Genomic DNA, 23,361 nt, shown 5'->3' with positions numbered 1-23,361 from the left:
ATTCCAACAGAGACAAAAGCAGCATCAATTACTGATTCAGTCTTCCATCAAAGCTGCACCCCTAATCTTAGGCTTTGGATGTCTTTTCAAAAACTTTTTGACTGAATTTAAAAAGCTGCCTGATCTGTTAAGTCACACCAACGTCTTATTTCTGATCCACAGTCTTTAATAATAACTGCCTAATTGACCAAGTTCAGGAACAGAGATTTGGTGCAGTTCTGGACTAAAAAAATAAATAAATCACAATCTAAGCCATTAAAAAACCCCAATAAGCTGGTGAGGGAAGAGCATCTAAAAAACACCTCACTTAACCTTCAGTAGTATATCAAAAATGTTAAATCCTGTTTTCAATGATTTTTATGAAGCGACTATGTTTATTAGAATTAGAATGTCATGTTTACTTTGGTTGCATTCCTGACAGGACGGGTAGTTATAGGTTACACATGATTCATCAGATCAAGATCAATGTTAAACACTGTTAAAAACAATTTTGTGTCTGTATTTCATCTAACTTACATGTCTTTAGTTTCCTCTGGGAGCATTGGTTTATTTCCACAGTTCAGACATGAGAAGAATGTGCAAAGCCCACACAGAAAAGACCGGGAACCCTCCGCCTGGAAATCAAACCCTGGATCTTCTTGCTGTATGGCAACAGTGCTACCCACTGAGCCACCAATTACCATGTTTAAAAAAGTACAATAAATAATTGTGACCCATTTAGTTACCTTTTTTAAACGTAATTTTTTTTTTTATTGCCTGTAAAAATGTGTTCTCACATTTTTTTTAAATGTAATAACAGTTTTTAAACAATGGTAAACTGAAACAAGTGTGTTGATCACTCATTTGTATTTAGGGTGAAAAAATATATAAAACCCCTAACAAACACATTGTAACAGCATCTTAGGCAGAGTAAAGTTTTGGACTCCTAACTTGGCTACTCCAAATCACAAACTCTGTTTCCTATAAATCCTGGTGGACTTGTGCCGTCATTGTATTATCCAAATTCTTTTATAACTTAGTGATCGAGTACTACCCTAACATTTTTTGTGAAAATTTCTCAACACTGTATGGCCTTCAAGGTTAGAAGAATGGTGTGCAGTTTACTCCTTTAATGCAAGGGTTTGCTTTAACAGAGCTTTCTTGAAAAACAGAGAGTAGTTCAAAGGTTGATAGTTTCTTCCCGAAAAAAACCCCCTAAACATTTAAAGGCATGAGTACACTGTGCATCTACTTAGACTAAGAAAAAGTTTAGACTACATTCTCTATGATGCATTTAATTTCAGGCATTCCTAGAGGTTTACAACTGTTTTGAGGTAACTGGTTCTTTCAAGCAGTAAAAAACTAGCATAATGGTAATTAATAAGATTTCATTTCCTAAGCTTAACTGCAGTAACATATTACCCATCTTGTGACGAGTCTTCAATCACTGAATACATTTCTGTATCACCTTCTACTGTAGCAGAGTGAATAATTCTGAGGCAGTTTCAGCAGACATCCTCACAGAGTAGTTCTAATAAGGTTGACTAAGCTTGTGCATGTAGGTTCACCTATAAATAGAAGTTCTTTCTTTACAAACCACTTAAAAGGTTAGGTGTTATGTTCCACTATTTTGGTAGCAGTTTATTGTAGTCACTGTACCACAGTGTAAGCTTTTCATCCTCAAAAGAGAGGCTCTGTGCTACTAAAAACACATGAATCATAGGGCACACATTTCACTTCAATGAAAGGCACAGAAACCAAGGCATGACCTGCAGCTTTATATTCACAAATAAATCCAACACAAGATACATATTAATTTTTTTCTTTAACCAAGTCAAACATTACATAAAAATGAAAGGAGGGTGGAAAAAAGCATCTTTTAGAACTGGAAGTTTTCATCAGCCATGTCGATAGCCCAGGCAAACTTGTCTCTTTGGGTCTTGTTGTAAATCTTCTCTACAGGAATGCTGTGTTTTTTACACCTGCCATTGGAAAAAAAATCTGATCAGCTAAATACCCAAGCATGACGAACATTTAAAAATGCTAGGCTATTCTTCAAGTCATCTCATTGGCACAGGTGCTGTATTTTCCTTTAATTTGAAGACATGCATCACATTTGGAGACGTAGAATACAGATTAATACAGATTAACTGATTTATAGTTCTAAAATAAATTAATTTAGTGTTCAAAAAACAAAAAATGTATTCTCAGTAAATGCTTTCTATTGATCAGAGTCATGGTGGTTTTAAAGCCTACCTAAAAACTAGTGCAGGTGCAGGTAAAAAAATACACCCCGAACAAGGCAGTAATTAATTACCCATTTACTAACTAACTTGCATATAGCGGCAAGTATTTTTCATTGGTGGCATGTATTTAGGAAGTGGGTGGAAGCCAGAGTTCATAAACAAAAGCCACAGACAAAGAGAGCACAAACTCTACAGCCAGCGACTGCAGGAGGGTTTCAAAACACGGACCTGGTCAACACCCACACAACCCGCTGAACAACGATGCCGCAGTGAAATTGATTATCCCATTTAAAAATGTTAAATAATACATTGAATACATTAGCATCTCCATCCTTTTTCAATCGTAAAATATTGTCATTGACGTGCAAATAAAAGCCAGAATGGTAAGTCACAATGGTATATAGCTCAAAATGACATGTTTTGGTTTTTTCGTTCACAATGACAATAAAACATGATGGAATTAGAGGCAGAGAGAACAAAAGAAAAGCAATGACTTCTTTAAACACAGTCTGAGATTACCAGTCCAGTATGAATTTAAAGTGGACAGCCTGTCGCCATTGCTTGCTTCTAATTTGTACCAGATGTGGCATGGCCACCACTGTGATGTTCTAAAATCAGGGGCCTTCAGGGTTCTGGTGATGTAAATAGCATAAAGTTTAGATTTTAGATGCTTTTGTTCCAACACTATAAATACTCCAGCCATTGCTAAAAAATAAATCACCAAAAAACATTAGCATTACAATTAAATCCCACCTTTTTTTTTTTTTAAAAAGAGGGGTAAGTAGCTTTGGGCAGAATATACCAAACTAACTAACTAACATGACAGTAAACCCTTAGTTTTAGAGTGATGGATTCAATTACATTCCCAGTGCATAAGAGGATCTGTATTATTTTCCTTTTTAAATTACAGCTGTCATTTTTGCCGTTTCTAATCATTCTAGCTTTATAGTAACCATGAGGTCATCATTTATCCTGTAGCTGGTTAGTTTAAAGATCTAAACTATTTTTACTGGAGAAAGTGTCACTTAGCACTACAAAATGAATTAACAAGCCTTAGGCAGCGAGTGTAATGTAAATATTGCATCAATGCTGGTACAAAGTTTTGTTAAATTATGCTTGTATTGTGCAAGTTTTATTATATAATTATTTTAGTTCATTTAAAAAAACTGGGTCATTTTGCAAAATGCAAAAAAACCCAACAAAAACAAAACAAAAAACAAGAACAAGCAGAAAAGAAGAAAAAGCAACTTGGCTGAACAACTTTCTAAATATTTTCTAAATATAGACAGATTTTGAATTTGATGTTTAACACTAAAAAAAAAACAGGGTCAGGGGCTATATGAGAGAAACATTTACAGAATATTCAAGTTACACCTTTTTGGATGCTCAAGTCGCACAATGGTAGAACACACTAACCCATCAATCTTAACATTTCAAACTCACAAGTGAAGGCAGGGCCAGAGGGATTCCTCATAACTACTGCAAAACTACGACCTCTGCTGGCTAGTCAGTGTCGCCTGCACAAAGATGTGCAGATCGGTGTGTGATTCTCGTTATGCAACATGGTTCTCCAAATTAATCTGCATGGAGCAAGTGAAAAGAAGCGGTCGTCTACTGCATGTATTAGAGGGTGTGTGCGTTAGTATGGCCCTCCTCAGTCAGGAGTGGAGGTCTGCTGCAGTAAAGGTGAAGTACGTTCAGGGAATTGGATATGACTAAATTGGAAGAAAAGTTAGGGAAGTATGCAAAAAAATATTACACCATTTACAAACTTTCCAACATAAACAGGTGAATTGGAAAGAGGTAAAGAAAACATGACTGGGTACATAAAAAAAATCCACCATCAAAGGCTTAGTCTTTGACAAAGTAATGAGCCATGACTGTTTGCAATAATTTAAAATAAATATAGCAAGGTGATGTAACCGTGGCAAACATGCCTAACTTTTAAGCATGTTGCAGGTACCAATTTCTAAATCTGTATATATTTACAAAATACAAAAAAACTGATCAGTGAAAATAATGAAATTTCCTTCTGTATTTTTGTCTGTTAAATTAAAGTGATTTAGCAAATCCCAAATTCTTGTTTTTATTGCATCTTACCAAATGTCCAAACCTTTTGGGAAACTGTGTTTGTAACTCTACAAGCCCCATAAAGGTTAAAATGCTATCAAAGCATTTACAAAAAAACAAAACAAGCAAAAATGTGTTGAATTCTAAAAAGTTAAAGATTTAAAGGATGTAACTTGAGAGAATATTCAATTGAATACAATTTACTACATATGGTGTGTGACAGATAAATTGGTCAAACCGTATCCTGGATAAAGTTGGGGTAAGGCATGGGGAAAATGTTTAAAATGAAATTTTTAATGTTAATCATGTTCTTCTCTGGGTGCTCGGGTGGGGCAGTGGTAGAACACGCTAGCACACCAGAGCTGACATTTAGATCTAGCAAGTTCGAATATCAGCTCTGCTACTGGCAGGTCAGGCACCTTTAAAGACAATGATTGGCTTGTCCAAAAGGTGGGGATTCCTCATAACTGCTGGCTGGTCAATGTCACCTGCCCAGAGACTGGGGATGATTGAGATTGGTACGGGCACCATACAAATCTCCATATGGAAACGCTCGGCTGCAGCATGGTGTCTAAGGATTGGATAATATCAGGAGTGTCACCTTCACTGTATACAGCTAGAGAACACTTGGGACAAGGCAAAAAAGCATACTTCTTTGTTTCAATAAATTTTTTACATCTGTCAGTGTGGTCACATTAGTCAGCTGTCAAGCAGAAGTATGAAAATAATAATAAGCGTAGTTACCAGGCCACAGTGATGCGGGGGTCGAGGTAGTTAAGCTTGGAGGTGCCCAGAGCAATGACCTTGTTCTCCTCTCGGTCAGTTTCCTTTAGCTTGAGATTCTTTAGCTGCCCTGTCAGCCTCTTCAAAGTTTTTTCTTTCTTCTCCAACAGCCTCAGTAAGGAAATGAGAGAGAGAGAGAGAGAGATAGAGAGAGAGAGAGAGAGAGAGAAATGTGTATTTAGAAAAAGAACATGCTGCAGGAAATATATGCAGATGAGCAATGACTGCTGTGAAATTCTGCTAAAAAGCAGTGGGCTTCCTTATGTTAACAGAATATACTCAGCTTAAAAGATTTTTACACACTGATGGGTGTATTATTTACAGAATCTACAATAAATTGATATACAGTAAACACATATGCACAAAAATGACTATACAGGTTCTGGACTGAGTCACTGGTACCCCTTTTCCACTGACGCGGCACGGAGCCCGTTCCGGTTCCCAAACTTGATTTTGAACCGGTTCCGCATGTTTCCACCGAAAAAAAAAGGTTCCAGACAGTTGGCCGCTTATATTTTCAAAGCGCCTTTAAAAAGGTGAATTGTGTGATATTACGAGATAAAAGTGACCCGGACAGAAGGGGAAAATGCTTAACGTGAAAAATAAAGCGTGAAGCCCCGAGCTGCATAAACACCACACATGAAGTGAATCCAGTTAAACACAGATACATGTTGTATTTTAGAGTGGATTTAATGTTTATTTCACACAGATGGATGTTTGTGTTGTGGAACTTTAATGATGTTTCAAGTCGAGCGCTGAGCTAATCGGCTATTTGCGCCGAGAGTCGCGGTGAAACCGAAGCGCAAAACTCCTCTCACGTCAATAAACTAAAGAAAACAACAACTGAGACAAACACATCACGTCTTCTTATCACAGATAGTTAGATTGATGCTTTTGACATAAAAACAAACATCTGTAACAGCAGCACAAATGCTCGCACATAATCCACACACTCCACCATGTTATTACTTCTCTTAACTCTTAGTATGTAACGCCCACCGATGATGACGCTGCTTGGTTCTCAAAAACTGGTGGAAACGCGCGTCGGTTCTCTACAGAGCACCAAGGTTCAGAGAAACCCGAACAGAACCGGTTCAAGAACCATGTTTTTTTTTGGTGGAAAAGGGGTAGTGGATCCTTAATCAGAATGTTAAAAGAATATATGTAAGAAACACATACATTTTTCATTTACATTACATTTTAAAATACATTTAAAATAATTTTTGGAAACCAAAACATCATTTGATGATAAAATAATGTTCTGAAAAACTTTATTATGAGGGAAAGTGCCATTTGCTAAAGTAGACTAACCAAACTTCAGCTAATTACTCCAGCTGCATTGACCATACACCGTAAAGGTATGTGTAGTATCCCTTATAAAATAATACAAACCTGTATTTCTGATTTTGTTCTGAAGATTTTGTTAAATGTACTAAAACTATGAGCACATATTTGTAATTATGAACAGAAGTACTAAAGCAAGTAATTGAAATCATTATTTTGAGAAACGTTCATGCAGGCTGTAGTGAATTCAACGATTAAAAGGTGTGTCCCAATACTTTTACCCATTTAGTGCATCTCACACACAGCGCCTATAGAAAATCCCCTTTGACTAGGTGCTCCAGGTTTCTGGTTTCAAGATTTGATCATTCAGATTTTTTAAGCATCACTTTTCCTCTGTAGCACACAGTTTAATCCAGCAGTCAGAGTGGCATACAGTAATTCCATCCAGTTGACTAGTTTTGATTCATTAGTCAGATACTTGTTTGATACTGTTTGGTTAATCCAGTTGCATCAATAAATGGTTCACTTCTGACAACTTTCATTTTAGAACTTAACAGGTTTGTCCTTTGTAACAAACTTGTTAATGAGCTGATATAAAAATGTAACTGAAGCTAAAGAGAGATCTATCAGCTATATTTTAAAGTTGTCAACAAAGGTGTTTAAGAGGTGGGAGGAAACAGAGATGCACAAAGGAAAACCTCAGACATCAGTAACAGGCATGGTTTAATTAAGCAATAGAACACGAGAGGGAGTGTGTTATCGCCTTCGGCTCGTGCCTGCGACCGAATCACAGCCGTGATGTTATTCGCGATAACACACAACCTCAAGTGTTCTATTGCTTTTATACAACAGTTTTTACAAAATAAAGAAAGAAAATAAATCAAAGAAGTCCTGAATTTCATAATAAATATGCTTTAATATTGACAATACCTTCCGCCAAAAAAGTAGTTCCACAACGAATATATAGTTTAACACTACAAAGCAAACATCCCAAGTTGCAAAAACTCATTTCAAGAAGAAGAAGAAGAGGGCGAGAACCTCCGAAGGGAAAAAAAAGAAATAAAAAACCTCTCGCACACACCAAAGGATATGGGTGATAACAGAACTTTTATGAGCTGCTAACTGGGCTATTAAGCTAACTGTTCATGTCACAAACACATTAATGTTCCCTACATAGCACACTAGATTGTGTATCAGATCATGGATTTATGTTTCCTACATAGTGCACTAGATAGTGAATTAGACAATTGGTTATATTCCCTACACAGTGCGCTAGATTGTATATCAGATAACGAATCTAAAACGCGATCTGGAAAAAAGGCTGTGTCGCCTGCGTGCGCGTTTATGTGCATGAAGCTTGTCATTAATGGCAACGCGGCAGCGGAGTAATACAGTTATGGTGTGAAAAGGCCGTGCTGTTATCACGAATATCAGCACGGTTAGAACGCTTCTCAACCAATCAGATTGTAAGGTCGGAACTAACTGTTGTATAAACACAGATACCCCGCACCCACACCAACATAATATAAGTATGACAAAGCATTTAAAACATGCACTACATTTCAAATAATAAAAAAGACCTATAAATATTGCAACACCACTACTCCAATTAAGAACAGAAGAATCTATAAAAAAAATCTTATTTACAAACCTGCCTGTATCATTCTGCCTGTGTAATTTATTTTGTAATTTATTAAGCATTGGTTTTTCAGAGTTGGACTCCTAAATTACATTAAATTCTTAAGAAAATATGTTTATTAGTTTCCACCTATGTTCAAGTACACCATAATGACCACAATGAGTAAATAACTAACATACACCGATCAGCCATAACATTAAAACCACCTCCTTGTTTCTACACTCACTGTCCATCTCATCAGCTCCACTTACCATATAGAAGCACTTTGTAATTCTACAATTACTAACTGTAGTCCATCTGTTTCTCTGCAAGCTTTGTTAGCCCCCTTTCATGCTGTTCTTCAATGGTCAGGACTCTCCCAGAACCATTACAGAGTAGGTATTATTTAGGTGGTGGATCATTCTCAGCACTGCAGTGACACTGACATGGTGGTGGTGTGTTAGTGTGTGTTGTGCTGGTATGAGTGGATCAGACACAGCAGTGCTGCTGGAGTTTTTAAATACTGTGTCCACTCACTGTCCACTCTATTAGACACTCCTACCTAGTTGGTCCACCTTGTAGATGTAAATTCAGAGACGATCGCTCATCTATTGCTGCTGTTTGAGTTGGTCATCTTCTAGACCTTCATTAGCGGTCACAGGCTGCTGCCCAGAAGGCACTGTTGGCTGGATTTTTGGTTGGTGGACTATTCTCAGTCCAGCAGGGACAGTGATGTGTTTAAAAACTATCAGCATTGCTGTGTCTTATCCACTCATATCAGCACAACACACACTAACACACCACCACCATGTCAGTGTCACTGCAGTGCTGAGAATGATCCACCATGCAAATAATACCTGCTCTGTAGTGGTCCTGGGAGAGTCCTGATCATTGAAGAACAGCATGAAAGGGGGATAACAAAGCTTGCAGAGAAACAGATGGACTACAGTCAGTAATTGTAGAACTACAAAATGCTTCTCTATGGTAAGTGGAGCTGATAAAATGGACAATGCGTTCTCTAATAATTAGATTTAATGCAAGTGGTTAAATGTTAAGAAGCATGAAAAATATTTTAAATACACAAGTTAACCATTTAAAGATTTTGCTGATTTATTTCTTGAGCACGTTAAGACGTAATGCAAAGCTACAAGCACGACGCAGATTTTTTTTATTATTGCTTTTTTTTTTTATAACAACCTCTAAGCCTTTGACATGTCTTAAAAAAAGGTTTTTAAAACATGTCCAAAGACTTCATGTCAACATTTAGCAGAACAACCTTGAAACAGGTCCAAAAATCACAAAAGCCAGAAACATACACAATGCTAGCCATTACTTACTTCATTGACTTTGCCGTAGGAAGATCTTTGTGTGATTTTTTGGCTTGTTTCAGTTCCTTTTTGGCATTGTCCACTTCCTCCTTTTTCTTTTTGATCTATTAAAAAAACATTCCTTCTTAATGAATGACTTCACATGGGTACAAAAAGAAAACACAGAAAAGCCTGTGACCACTATGCTAGCAATTACAAACTATACCGCACTACATTGACTGTGATTAAAAGCTCAGACAGTACTACTGCAAAACACAGATACACAATTAGTGCCTGAAGATTAGAGATTATATTTAACAAATTTGAAACTGCAGTCTAGTTACTGTGTAGAGAGGAAATCAAACCAATACGATAATAGCTAATGCTCTGCGATATCTGAGAAAAGTGATTATTGAGATATCACTGTCTTTCAGCTCCAATTTTGATTTGTTAATCTACAACTCTGCAGGCCCATCCAAATTCCTTCTGGTGTATTCCAGTCGACACTTCCAGTGCTTCGTGTTCAAAATTGAGTTATGGAGAGCAGCCATGAGGTCTTTGGTTGGTAAGTGATTTGTCCCAAGCTTCATCAGGTCATCCTGCAAAGCTTTTGCAGTTAACATGGATTTTTTTTCTTTATTGTCCTGATGAGATTGCTTGTATGAAATTTTGGCCTTACTCCTATGACCAGGCAGGTTTGCTGTTGCACCAATAATTAGAAACTTCTGAACAATGCTCCCAATGGCGTCTCAGGGAATGTTCAATGTCTTGGAAATCTTAATTTATTGCATCAAAATGGCAATGGGTTTCTTTTCTCTAAGCTTTTGTGAGAGCTTCTTAATTTTCACCATGGCTACAGGTTTATAAAGCATTTTTTTGCAATTGTATTTATGCATTTTCTCCCCTTTTTCCTCCCAGTTTAGCGTAGCCAATTATTTTTCCACTGCTGGGGACTCTGATTGCGTCCGAGGAGGGTATGTTTGCCTCACACATGCTCCCTCTGATGTGTGCACGGTCCACTGACCTCTCCTTATTCACCCATACTTTAGTGGATTCGTGCATGAAGCCAGTCTGTGACGAGAGTCACAAACTGATTTCCATGTTCCTCCACTTCTGTACAGGCGGCTTGGGCTACTAACCAGGGTCTTAACGCAGCGTCGAAGACCCCATCCCCTATTTAGTTTAGTCTTTTCCACCCAGCAGCCAATTTTGTCTGCTGAACGCACTGCCAATTCTGCCTGTGGGTGGCGCCCAGCTGACTGGTAACAGAGCTGAGATTCTAACTCAGATTCGAGTTAGTAATCGCAGCGCTGGTGTGTTAGCAAAATATCCCGCCACCTAGGTGCAGCTGAAGCAAATCAAGGGTGGTTATTGAGTCCTTAATGGTTTCATTATGTTAAAATCTGATGCAAGGCCGCTCAGGTGGCGCAGCGGTAAAAAGACATGCTGCAACCAGAGCTGGATTCTCAGTACCTCGTATCGAATCCAGCTCTACTTCACCGGTTCGAAGCTGAGTGGCTGTATGAGCAATGATTGGCCGGTTGCTCAGTTGGGGGGTCTCTCTCTGTCAGAATGCGATTATGATCTCTGCCGGCTGATTAGAGGCGCCTGCACAAGAGATGAGGAAGAGTGCCCTTAGGGTGTGTCTCTCCGCATGCAGCGCTAGGTGGCGCCAAACTCATAAGTTTCGGAGGGGATGTGGGTTAGCTTCGATCTCCTCAGTCAGGGCAGGGTTCAGCATAGACCGAGGGGAAGCACGATGCAAACTGAACAATTGAATGCGCTAAAGGGGGAGAAAAAGGGGGGGGGGGGGAATCTGATGCTAGTCTGTATGACCAAAAAGTTGGGTAACAAAATTAGCAGTATTATGTAGGTGTGAGTAATTGTGACATGACTGCATTAACAAAATATCCTGCTTTGCTAAAATACTAACTGCTAAACTAATTATTTACTTTGTTTGATTTATCATTCAACTGATATAGACTTTAAAACCATATCTAGCTCTGCAGCAAAGTTTCGAGTTATTACAGAAGCCTATCTCACACATAGAATACTGACAGTATTCATTTACTTTGACTTTTTGCTCTTTGTTGTGGATTTACCCATTACTCTGCACTTAATCACCCATGATGACCAACTGAAAACATTTTTTAGTCTCACGAAATAAAAAAACCCTTATTCACGAGTATAAAATTTCAAAACCTATTCAAATACTTTGTAGAAACCCTGTTGGCAGCAATTACAGCTTTGTAAACCTGGATTTAAAAAGTATATCCCATTCTTTATAGCAGACTTTCAAGCACCGTCAAGACTGCCATCTTCAGGTCACTCCACAGATCTGGGCTTTAGATGGGCCACTTATAGACATTCAGAGTCCAAAGCCACCCCAGTGTTGTTTTGGTTGTATGCTATGGGTCATTGTCGGGTTTAAAGTGAACAATCACCCAAATCTGAGATTGTGTGCACTTTGGATGAGTTTTTACATTTACAGCATTTATATTTTGTAAATAAATATAATCCAAGTACTTAAAGTTTAATGCCCTTGCTTAACAGCCCAACAGTGGTGTGACGTAAACCAGCTCCAACTGCTCACCACTATTTTCTTCAGAGAAGTTTCTGTATTTGGCTGAGGTTCTCCCTTTCCTAATTCTTATTGGTCTCCATGTTCTCACCTCTGAGTAGTACCCCTATAGCATGATGCTGCCACTACCATGTTTTACTGTAGGGATGGTATTGGTCAGATGATGTGCAGTGCCCCTTTTCCACCAAATGGTTTACCCAAAAAGTTAAATTTTTCTCTCATAAGACCACAGAATCTTTTTTGCTTTACATGGAAATTTCAAGTGGGCTGTCTTATGCCTTTTTCTCAATGGCAGCTTCCATCTTCCTTGGGATTAAGAAACAGGATATGGATGCAAGATTTTTAAAGAAAGTAATTTTTTTTTTTTCAAAACACACCCATACATAACTAATTTGATATGCTGAATATACAATGTCCCATATATTTCAGTTTTTTTCTGCAACCAAAACACATAGCTGCTGGACAATGTTTACTTTCGTGGTGCTTAGGAGCTAGTTAAGGAACTGAGGATTTGTCCGCCCCCACTGGCAGCCCACACAAGTGCACTTTTGAGGATAAACAAGACAAACACTGATCCAAGATAAGTGCAGACGTTTGCAAATAGCTTTTAAGAGTTGATACTAACAAAAAGCAATACTGCTTCATAAATAATGTAAACATAAATGCCACATGCCATCTATGGCTTTAGAGCATCGAAAAGTAGAATATACACATTAAAACAAATCTAGATATGCTACCAACAATACTACAAGCAGGTGCACTTTTTCTGGTTTGTTTGTTTTATTAGGATTTTAACATCATGTTTTTACACTTTGGTTACATTCATGACAGGACAGGTAGTTACTCATTACACAAAGTTTATCAGTTCACAAGGTTATATCAAACACAGTCTTGGACAATTTAGTATCTCCAATTCACCTCACTTGCATGTCTTTGGACTGTGGGAGGAAACCGGAGCACCCGGAGTAAACCCACGCAGACACGGGGAGAACATGCAAACTCCACACAGAAAGGACCCGGACCGCCCCACCTGGGGTTCGAACCCAGGACCTTCTTGCTGTGAGGCGACAGTGCTACCCACTAAGCCACCGTGCTGCCCCACTTTTTCTGGAGACTGGCACTGATGAAACTTTAACTGAATTTGCTTACGTCACCAATAACTGCCATTACAGGGTTATTTCTTTAAACTGGAATTGCACAGCTGGTACATGCTTACCTTCTCCTGTAGAGCCAGCATTGACTTCTCAAACGTTTTGGGCGCTGCCCTCTGGTGGTTGCAGAGTATAGCCACAGCTCGATTTGCACGATTATAAGCCAGGATCTTTTCCTCTGGTGTCATATCATCTAACATTTATACACACAAATTTATGTAAGTGCCAGTGGTAGTTGTGGAAAATTAAGGTCAATATGAAACTGTGTAAAATATCCTTTCATACGGCATCTCAAACACTATTGCAGGATCAGTTTCGCTCGTCCCACAGACTTGAATAGAATTGATAAATGGGGCTCATCAGAAAAATGATTCATCAGAAGTATAAGACCCAGCCACATACATATATGACTTAGACTTTCTGCAGTATTCAAAACAAGCAACTGATGGTTATGTTGTCTTAAATGACTGGATTCAAGAATATGTTTCCAGCAGTGGTCATTTCTATTTGTGCTGAATTTACCTTGGTGAATTTTTTAACCATGTACTTCTTAATTGAGCCTTTACATCAAAAGCTGGTATGGCTTTTTTTTGGCTGATTAACAGACAACATGTAGTATTTCTATAATTAATAAAAAAATGTCCTAATTAGTTCTCTCTATGTATTTAAATAATATTAACAAAGTACAATTAGGTTTGTCAGTAAAACATTGTACATCTTTTCTTTATACTTCTGTCCATCAAACAAAGGTTTTGAATGACCAAATCACAGTTTTTTTTTTTCCCTTTTTCTCCCCCTTTAGCGCATCCAATTGTTCAATTTGCATCGTGCTTCCTCTCTGTCTATGCCGAACTCTGCCCTGACCGAGGAGATAGAAGCTAACCCACATCCCCTCCGAAACATGAGCGGAGGCCGGATGCATTTTTGCCACCCACACATTGTTATGAGTTTGGCGCCACCTAGCGTTGCATGCGGAGAGACACACTCTAAGGGCACTCCCTCATCTCTTGTGCAAGCGCCTCTAATCAGCCAGCAGAGGTCGTAATCGCATTCCGACAGAGAGAGACCCACATCCGGTTCTTTGTCCCACCCCCCAACTGAGCAACCGGCCAATCGTTGAACATACAGCCACTCAGCTTCGAACCGGTGAAGCAGAGCTGGATTCGATACTACATACTCAGAATCCAGTCCTGGTTGCAGCGTGTCTTTTTACCGCTGCGCCACCTGAGCGGCCAAATCACAGATTCTTGTATTTACTGCATTTTACAATAGTCCCAACTTTTCTTGTAATAGGTTTTGCAAAATTACCAGTTGAAGTACTTAACCTCTTTTGGCACATACCCATTTTTATACCATTTTAAAAGCCATTTCTACATCTCATTTAAGAATATAAATAGTACTGTACAGCATGTACTGACCAGACGTGAGGTTTTTCAGCTGCTCCTGCAGAGTGGTGGAAGCATTAAAAGTTCGAAACACTTTGGCCGTCAGTCCTGGCATCGCTTCATTCAGTTTTTTATTGAGGTAGGTAGTCTGCCAAGACACACCTTCCCAATTATAATTCATAAAGTCATACAGGTCTTTAAATTAATATTAAATTTGTAGTGAGAAGAAATGTGCTTACACAGATTCTGTCAAAAAGATCATCTTCTGGATCCTTGGATTCCAAGAAAAGCTTCAGGTTTTTAAAAACCTAAATGCATGTTTTACAAACTTTAGATCACAGCATTAGCTACAAAAATTATCTATTGGCTTAGGTCTGTCAACTCAGAAATAAAAAAAAACCCATTATAATAGTATTAATCATAACTAAAAAGTCAGAACTGATTAAGTGACAGAGAGGGTTTTAATAATTATTAGAAAAACACATTAAATCCAAGTGTCCTAGAGCCAAAGCAATATACACTATATGATCAAATGTATGTGGACACCCTGCCTTATTCAGTTGCTTACCCACACCTATTGTTAAAAGGTGTATGAAATTAATAATGACCTTAAAATACACTTGAGAAAGGGCCTTTAACTGCTGCAACATGAATGTGCTACAGGCTAATATGTTCTGTGGTTATTAAATGTCTCTCTCCCAACTGTGTAGGTCAGCGATTAAAATACTGGCCTAGCCACACAGGTGCCACAGTGGGATATTCCTTGGTTCAAAGCTCGGCATTGCCACTGGTTGGCTGGGCGCCATCTAGCAGGCATAATTGGCAGTGCCTGCAGCAGACACAGTTCTGCTATGACGGGATGATCGGACTATGTGGGTGGGGTCCTCAAACGCTGTGTAAGGACCCCAATTGGCAGAGAGGCGCCTGTGCAGAGTGCATAGGTGAAAAAGGGCTCCACCAAGGGCTGCATGTGGGTCGGAGGAGGTGTGAGCAGCAATATACCCACCTTGACAACAATCAGGGATCCTCCAGCAGTGGAAGACAAACTGACTATGCTAAATTGCGAGAAAATGCATAAGTAAAAAAAAATAAAAAATAATAATAATAAAAATAAAATACTGGCCTAGTAATCTGAAGGTTGCCCCACCACCACCAAGTTGCCACTGTTGGGCCCCTTTACACTCAATTGCCTGCACTGCATTCAGTCACAATTGTATGTTCAAAAATTGTGGATTAAACTTTTCCAAAATAATAGGGATGTAATGATACACTCTACCCACGATGCAATGCGATTCACGATACTGGATTCACAATATGATTTTGTCTCGATTTTTTTGAATACAAATGATGACAAAGTTTTTTTTATTATTTCTCTTAAAAAAATAAAATAAAATACTGTATTTGTGATTATCTTTTATTTATCTAAATAATGAATGCCCTTTTATTTCTGAGGTAGGTACAAACTATGCAAAACAATTTTGAATTAAGCCCAATTTGGCTGAAAAAACACTAATCTGGCAACCAGGCGTATAGCGCCAGTAATGTCAACCAGGCGCCAGTATAGCGCCAGTGCCCAGAAACAACTTTTGTTTTACTCTCCTATGATCTTTTTTGTCACATTTCAAGGAGCATTTTCTGTCATAATAAACAAATAAATATGTAACTTAAATAAAAAAGCAGTGCTTACTTGTTTCTCTACAGGCACTTTGTTGTAGTAGCGGATTGAGTCTTTGCCCAGAAAGTCAAACTCCACCACATATTCCTGACTATCCAGCTCCCGGTGAAGGGTTATGTGCTCTACACGAAGAGAGCAGCAGCCCACTGTGTCGGCAGTGTCATCATCCTTCTCATTGCCAGCTCTTAAAGCTAGCTACACACACATGCACACACACACACACACACACACAAAACACAGTATTTAAAATTAGGAAACAGAGAAAGTGTTCTAGAAGTCTCGTAAAGATAATATACCTTATCAATGAAGTACAAAGCCACTCCTCGCTGTCTTTGTTTCATCTCACGAGAAGTCCAGGCCCTTTGGTATTCACTTCTGATCGCATCCACTCTCTCTTTCAGTTTACGAGCAGTTTCATACTTCTCCCAGTCCTTCTCACCCTTGTAACATTAAAAAGGCAATATAGTACATGTTATAAAAAATTATTATTATTATTATACAAGGGATCTTTTATATTTTGGTTGGAAATGGTGAGGGCAGGAGTAGTAATTGGTTGTGTCTGAAAGACAGAGAGAGCTTATAGTCTGGACTTAGTGCCATCTAATTTCCACATTTCTGGACCGCTCAAAGAAGCTTTAAGGGGGAAAAAAATTTGTGATGATGTTAAAGCATCGGTGCACCAATGGCTACATGCTCAAAGCTGATGGCATTAAAAAGTTGGTATGACGCTGGAAAAAAAAGCTCCGGATGGTGATGACTATGTAGAAAAGTGATGTCATCTGTTTTTGAAATTCTTAATAAACATAATTTTTTCTTAAAGTGCGGAAACTTTTTGAAGAACTCCCGTATAATCACCAGCCATTGGGTGAGTGTTTCTGGGATCTTTACAAATAACAGACATTAAAATCTACAAAAATGATGCAAAAACAAACACTGGCAGTTCTGTGAACACAAACACTTCAATTAGAAAGGCTGGAGAAAAATGACCAGACTGACTGAAGGGGAGAGCAAGGCTATTAAACTCAAATAACCTCTCTGTCAAAACACACAGCACTTCAAACACTGAACAGAAAAGGCTACAACAGCAGAAGAGCACAATGGGCTCCACTCCAGTCCACCAAAAACAGGAAACCGTGGGTACAGGCTCACTAAACCTGGACAGTTTTGTCATGCAGAGCCTAGGAAAATGTTCAAAATAAGCAGGATAAATCCATGGGCCCAACCGGTCTTGTAAAAACAGTTTAGGCTTGGTGTTGGTGGAGTAATGATGTGGGCAATGTTTTGTTTTTTTAGCACAATTAAGCCTATAAATGGATCAAGCATTGGCAAATGCCATAGGCTATATGATTATTGTTGCTGACTACACACATCTCTTAATATCCTTAATTTATTAATTTACAACAACTACTGACCATGCACCATGCAAGAAAGCAAAGGTCATCTCAAAATGGTTTTGGGAACATGACATAGATTCAAATCTGGCAACTGGGGGCACCATTGAAAACACTCAGCTCCAATGGTGCACCTTTAGGATGTGGTATAGTGGATGGTTCATAGCATAAATGCTATGATTATTTGTGTGGTCAGACACTGATGTCGGACAAAAAGGCCTGGCTCATCAACAATCCATTTAATACAAGTTGAGGTCAGTGCTCAATGCATGCCACTGGAGTGCCACCACACCAAACGTATGAAACCATGACTTTATGGCCCTTGCTTTGTGCATAAGGGCATTAGCAAACTGAAACAGGAAAGAGAGTTCCTTAAACTTTGGCTACAAAGTCAGAAACATAATAATTTTCCAATATGAATACCTTTACTGTCATTGTACAAGTACAACGAGATTCAGTTGTACACTCACTGTGTAAAATCAGTTGTATTCAAATCACCCAAGTTCAGTTATTATGAGGGGTGTTCACTTACTTTAGGCCATATAGTGTAGGTCCAAAGTAAACCAACACAAGGAAAAATGTTTTACCTTAAGTTTGGAGCTGGGGTTAAGCATGATGTACTTGATGTGTCCATGGATGTTTTCCACCCAGGAAGCCAACCAGGTGACTGTGTTATCATGTTGTACTCTCTTCCACTGGTGACCTGCCGGTGGCTCTGGGATCTTTGCATCTCTGACAATAACAAAAAAATAAAACAACTTCACTTAAAATTCTGTCTTTGATGTACAAATCAGAATTTCTAATATGAAAAAATTCCATAAAATATTCATATATTCAGCACACTGAAAAATATGCCTAAAAACATCTGTGACAGGACTTCATAATACCCTTAGGGGGCTACACATGTCTGAGCTTGCCTTTTTTCAGGCATTTACTTACGTGCTGCAGTTAATTATTACATCCTCAGGCTGGACACGTTTTTTCAGTTTGCCCATTTTGGGATGCTCACCTCGTCCTCTAAACAACCCTGGGGGCTCCACGCGGAAGTTACCTATTTTTTCTTTATGTCCATCCAGCAGACAAAAACCATATTCCTCAGTAAGCCTATTGGCTTCATCCTTTAAAACCTAAGTGACAGGGTTAATAAATTATTTGGTTTATTAAGACACAAGCTATCCACTGCATAAAAAACTGACATGAACTGTGGGTGGTTAATATGGCTATTACAATAATTAAACTTTTAGTGCATAATACATAAATATGGTTTATAGTTTAAACACTGGTTTCAAATGGTTCAAAATGGTAAACTAGTATTTACACCACAAATAAATTAGTACTTAAGATGTGCATAGTATAAAATCATTGCTTTTTGGGGCATTGTGGTTCAATAGACAGACATTACGTATAAGTTTGAGAGCATGTTGTGAAGCCTTTAAGGGGGTCCGGTGTAAAAACAGTGGTTTCGTGAACTTGCATATTATCCAACCCATAGCACTCAAAAGAAACCCCCACCATACTATTTTTGTTCAAATATGGGTCAAAGTAAATTTACAAATCTCTATTTTCTGTTTTATTGCATTTTACATATTATCCAAATTGACGTTTACTAAGGATTTAAACCAAAATCAAAAGTGTATAATACTCGTTTCCCTAATGTACCTGCTTTTCTCCTTTGGTCATGTTCTTCTTTTCCAATGATTTTTCCTCAAAGTATTTATGGATGTTGGTGAAGTCACACTTGGAAAGCTTCTTGATCAGCTTCTTTTCATCCACTGTCATTACCTTATGAGAAAACAGCATATTTACTCTAAAGAAGAAAAAGTTGCTGCAGGTTTTATACAAATCAACTTACAACTAAATACAACCCACATAACCGATGGTTAGGGGTCTCACTCAAGGGTCCAACAGTCGCAGTAGTGTGGCCTAAACCCTCATCCTTTCAATTTATAGCCTAGTACAATAACTGCTTGGCCACCACTGTTTCACAATGCAGTACCAGGAAACTTAAAGGCAACACATCTTACCTCTTTCCAATCTGTAAAGAAGTTATTTTGAAAAATCTCCTTGCTTGTGTAATCATGCTCTAGCATCTTGGCATAGAAAGTTGCTACCTCCTCAGTAGCCAAGCTAAGCTTCACAGGCTTTCCTAAAGTCAAAAAGATCACTGTATTTAGCTTTAAACATAAAATGAAAAAATAATTAACCAGTCAGTAAACACACTTACCGTCATATACAAATGATACATCGCTTGGTAAAGGTTCATATTCTGGTGGAAAAAGTAGTCCCTTATGCTCCAGACTCTTCCACTTCTGACCATCAGCATGCTTTCCTTCCTCCCACCTGCACAACAATTATAATTAAGGTATGACAACTGAAAGCTGTCCATTAGGCTAATGTGAAGTAAAATATTACTTAAAACATTAAGCTGGGACAATCTGATGAGAATGCAGAATAACACTACTAGAAATACAAAATCCATTTCCAGAAAAATTAGGGCATTTTGTAAAAAGTAATAGAAGCATGAATCTATGATTTGGTAATTCTTTTTAACCTTTACTTAAATGACAAAAATACAAAGTTGTATCAAGTTACATTTGACAACTGCAATGCACTCAAAAAGTTGCTCAGGGGCAAAATAAGAAAAAGAAAAAAAAGAAACTATTTATGCTACATCAAAACACAACAAAGCAAGTAAATCAATAACAGCATATCACCAAAACAGCTCTGACCCATGGAGACATGGGCTCCACAAGATCTCTGAAAGTGTTCTGTGGTATCTGGCACCAATAAGTTTGTAGCAGGTCTTTTAAGTCCTGTAAATTGCAATGTGGGGACTCCACAGATCAGACTTATTTGTCCAGCACAACCAATAATTAACATTTGTGAAATTTAAACGCCAAGTCACCAATCCAAACTTTCTGTAATGCTCCCAAATAATTTTTAGTGTGCCATATTTTCCTGCTGAAAGAAGGCAGTGCCATTAGGGAATACCGCTGCCATGAAGGGGTGTACTTGGTCTGCATCAATAGAAAAACACAGATCTGCATTTGAAGTTTGCACATAAGCATTTATATCTCACATTAATTCAGCTTATCATGAGAGGAAAAAAAATAGCATGTTCGAACACCAGACCGCCAAACCCACAATGTAAGTAAAGTAAAATCGTTGGAATACTATGATATGGGGTTTCTTCTCTTTAATCTTTTACACTGCTTTGCAATTACCTAAATTGCTCTGGATACTTTTCCCCTTACACATTTTTATGCATATAAATACTTTGTAGTTAACTTCATCGTTTTTAGTCTTTGGTATGGCCATATTTACAAAAGGTGGAACAACTGCTACAATGTCATTGTCTGAATGTGCTTTAATGGAAAGGATAACTTTCAATGGAATCTGATGTTCAGGAATTGACACTGCCAATTTACCAAATGAGTTTGCTTGCTTTTCAGCAGAACCAAATACTAAGAACTAAGAAAGATTTTACATCTTACCCAGACTGTGAAAACGCATAGCTAATCCATTAATTTAAGGAAGCAGTTATAGACCACTTTCTAATTTAATCTATATCTGCACACCCTGTTACTCATATCAGCCTTAGATATTTGGTAAAACTACACTAAAACATAAGGTATTAGTCCAATGTGTTTGTTTTCTGTGACATTACAAAAGCAAGTACAGCAATGACTATAGAACACGTGTACTGTGGTAAGACAAATGCGTTTATAGCCAATTCATGGGCTATAGTTAATGTCCGAGCAAAGATTTAAATACTGAAGCAAACCTATAAAGGTTAATGTAGCAATTTAACCAAGACTGAAACTAAAATGAAACTCTACAGAATCAGAGCAGTAACTGATGCTGTACAAGCCTGATAAACTGCCGCAAAACCCTGATATAATCAGCAGATATCTCAATTAAACAACTAATTAAACAACTAACCTTGACACGAGCACCTTTTCAGCTGCGCGCGCATATTGTCTGATACAGTAACCTGCACGTGCATGTCTATTAACTCTTCCAGAAAAGTGAATGAACAGAGTCAAAGCATTGTAAAACGTTTTCATTCCACACCTACAAGTACCATCAAGAGAACATAAACACTACTAATACTGTCACGTCCCCAAACAAACTGTAACCACTGAGGATCTAATACTAACACGAAAGAACGTGAGCAACTCTTATGTTTTTGTCCTACCAGAAACAAGTCACAGTCCCCAGTTCCGCGCTATATCATTAATCCATTACGGTTCGCGTTGTCCGCCTAAAACTGTGTAAACAAATCCCAAGCTCAAGAGAGAGAAAAAATAACGTACATTCAAACACTGTATTAATGCTCAAGTCATAAAACTAACTTTTAGGTGCTTTTATAAATGTTATAAACCTTATATTTCAGTAAGTTCAGGCAACTGAGTGCCTGAGCTCAGCCGCTTTTGTACATTATTAATTCGTACTACAATTTCATTAAACCAGAAATAATTTGGAGCTGATACCCATTTCAAGTAACTGTAGCTGATCTTGATCACTCCCCTTCCCCCCTCACACCCAAAACTGTCAAAACAACAAAATCAACAAAAATATACTATATATGTACATGTACAATGTATGTTCTTCACATCTGACGTAGGCATAGGAATTTGGTTGACATTGCACAAACCATTAGCTTATAAGAAATCCAGTTTCAAAATGAGATCATTTGTAAAACCCATTTAATTAATTTTTCTTGCGTTATCTCCCCCCCCCCCCCCCTCCCTATTTGGATACAGCTAATTTTCCAAAGCTTTCTGGCGACCTCTACCACTGACCTGACACAACACCTTGCTGGCTATGGATGGCCACAATATGTATTTAAGAATAAATAATAAACTAATGTATTTTAGGAAAATGTATTTTAATAAAACTTGTCATACCACGGTATTTTAATACTGAAATATTCGTAACTAAATAACTTTGGGCACTTGGGTGGAGCAGCTGTAAATTATGCAAATTATCACACAGCCACTGAGATGCAGAGCCCTAGTTATCAGCTGGTCAGGCATCACATACAGACATGACTGACTATGTTTGAGGGAGGGGATGACCAAGGCCCCAAGAAGGATCGACCTTCTGGGGAAACAAATGAAATACCCTTGGTTCTAAACTGCAGATACATGTACTCCACAGACATGTAAAGGAGTCCTGTGGTATCTATACCAGGACATTACCAGCATTGTCTGTGCATTGTGAGGCGACCTGGTGCCATCTCTTCCACAGAAAAGCAATACACGTGCCCGAACATCCATTTAATCTTGGAAAAAACAGGATTCTTCAGAACAGTAGACCTTATTAATATTTTTACTTCGATGTCTAGCTCTGATGCCTTTGACGACAGTGGACAGAAGTTAGCAGGAACCCTGACTGGTCTAAAACTACACAGGTGGTCCTAATAAACTGGCTTATCAGTGTCTATGGATGCTTATGCTTAATTTCATGGCTGTAACAGGTTACAAAACAATTGACTGTGAAATGTTTACCACTGTCTTACATTACCTGTCCTGTTTTTCCCAGTTTTTGCTTTATATAACAAAGTGGGGTCTTAGTTGTAATATATTGCGCTTTATAACAACTACCAAGCCACCTTGGTATAACAAGTAGGTAAGAACAGTGGTTTTCTGAAGTATTCTTGCACTTCATTACAGAAGCATGGTGTTTTTTAATGCAGTAATGTAATGGATCATAGGACATAAGCATTCAATATTGTTTTTAGTCCTGCTCTATTTTGTTTATAATAGTATGGACTGCACATGGTTTAAAAAAAATTGTCCATGGACTGTTGGACTATTTATACGGGTATGAGCCATTAATACCCTTTTTGTAACTGAACATGACAGCATCACCTTTTATCTATTAAC

The 23,361-nt window shown here is 38.1% G+C and overlaps 1 protein-coding gene across 1 annotated transcript; it reads right to left on the bottom strand.

Moving 5' to 3' along the window:
• Positions 1 to 1,750: 1,750 nt before the first annotated feature.
• On the bottom strand, positions 1,751 to 21,597 carry top1mt (DNA topoisomerase I mitochondrial). The gene is made up of 14 exons (XM_062992080.1): positions 21,413 to 21,597; positions 19,695 to 19,810; positions 19,495 to 19,616; positions 19,130 to 19,252; positions 18,410 to 18,597; positions 18,058 to 18,202; positions 16,376 to 16,519; positions 16,092 to 16,274; positions 14,644 to 14,712; positions 14,438 to 14,552; positions 13,085 to 13,212; positions 9,318 to 9,412; positions 5,040 to 5,189; positions 1,751 to 1,961 (listed from the first exon to the last, which is right to left on the bottom strand). The coding sequence occupies exons 1-14, from the start codon at positions 21,535 to 21,537 to the stop codon at positions 1,859 to 1,861; spliced, it is 1,806 nt and encodes a 601-aa protein (XP_062848150.1). The 5' UTR covers positions 21,538 to 21,597; the 3' UTR covers positions 1,751 to 1,858.
• Between the last annotated feature and the right edge of the window lie 1,764 nt (positions 21,598 to 23,361).

The sequence above is a fragment of the Trichomycterus rosablanca genome, chromosome 3 (assembly GCF_030014385.1).
Source record: "Trichomycterus rosablanca isolate fTriRos1 chromosome 3, fTriRos1.hap1, whole genome shotgun sequence".
NCBI classification, from domain to species: Eukaryota; Metazoa; Chordata; class Actinopteri; order Siluriformes; family Trichomycteridae; genus Trichomycterus; species Trichomycterus rosablanca.
The sequence above is the reverse complement of the archived record's forward strand: the minus strand, read 5'-3'. Positions and strand labels throughout refer to the sequence as shown.

Excerpts from the sequence above, each read along its gene's own strand:
- top1mt (XM_062992080.1), bottom strand. The coding sequence starts at position 21,537 with ATGAAAACGTTTTACAATGCTTTGACTCTGTTCATTCACTTTTCTGGA. Across the intron at positions 16,520-18,057 it reads ACCCCAGCTCCAAACTTAAG|GGTGAGAAGGACTGGGAGAA; the intron begins GTAAAACATTTT and ends TAATGTTACAAG. Across the intron at positions 16,275-16,375 it reads CTTTGTACTTCATTGATAAG|CTAGCTTTAAGAGCTGGCAA; the intron begins GTATATTATCTT and ends ATGTGTGTGTAG.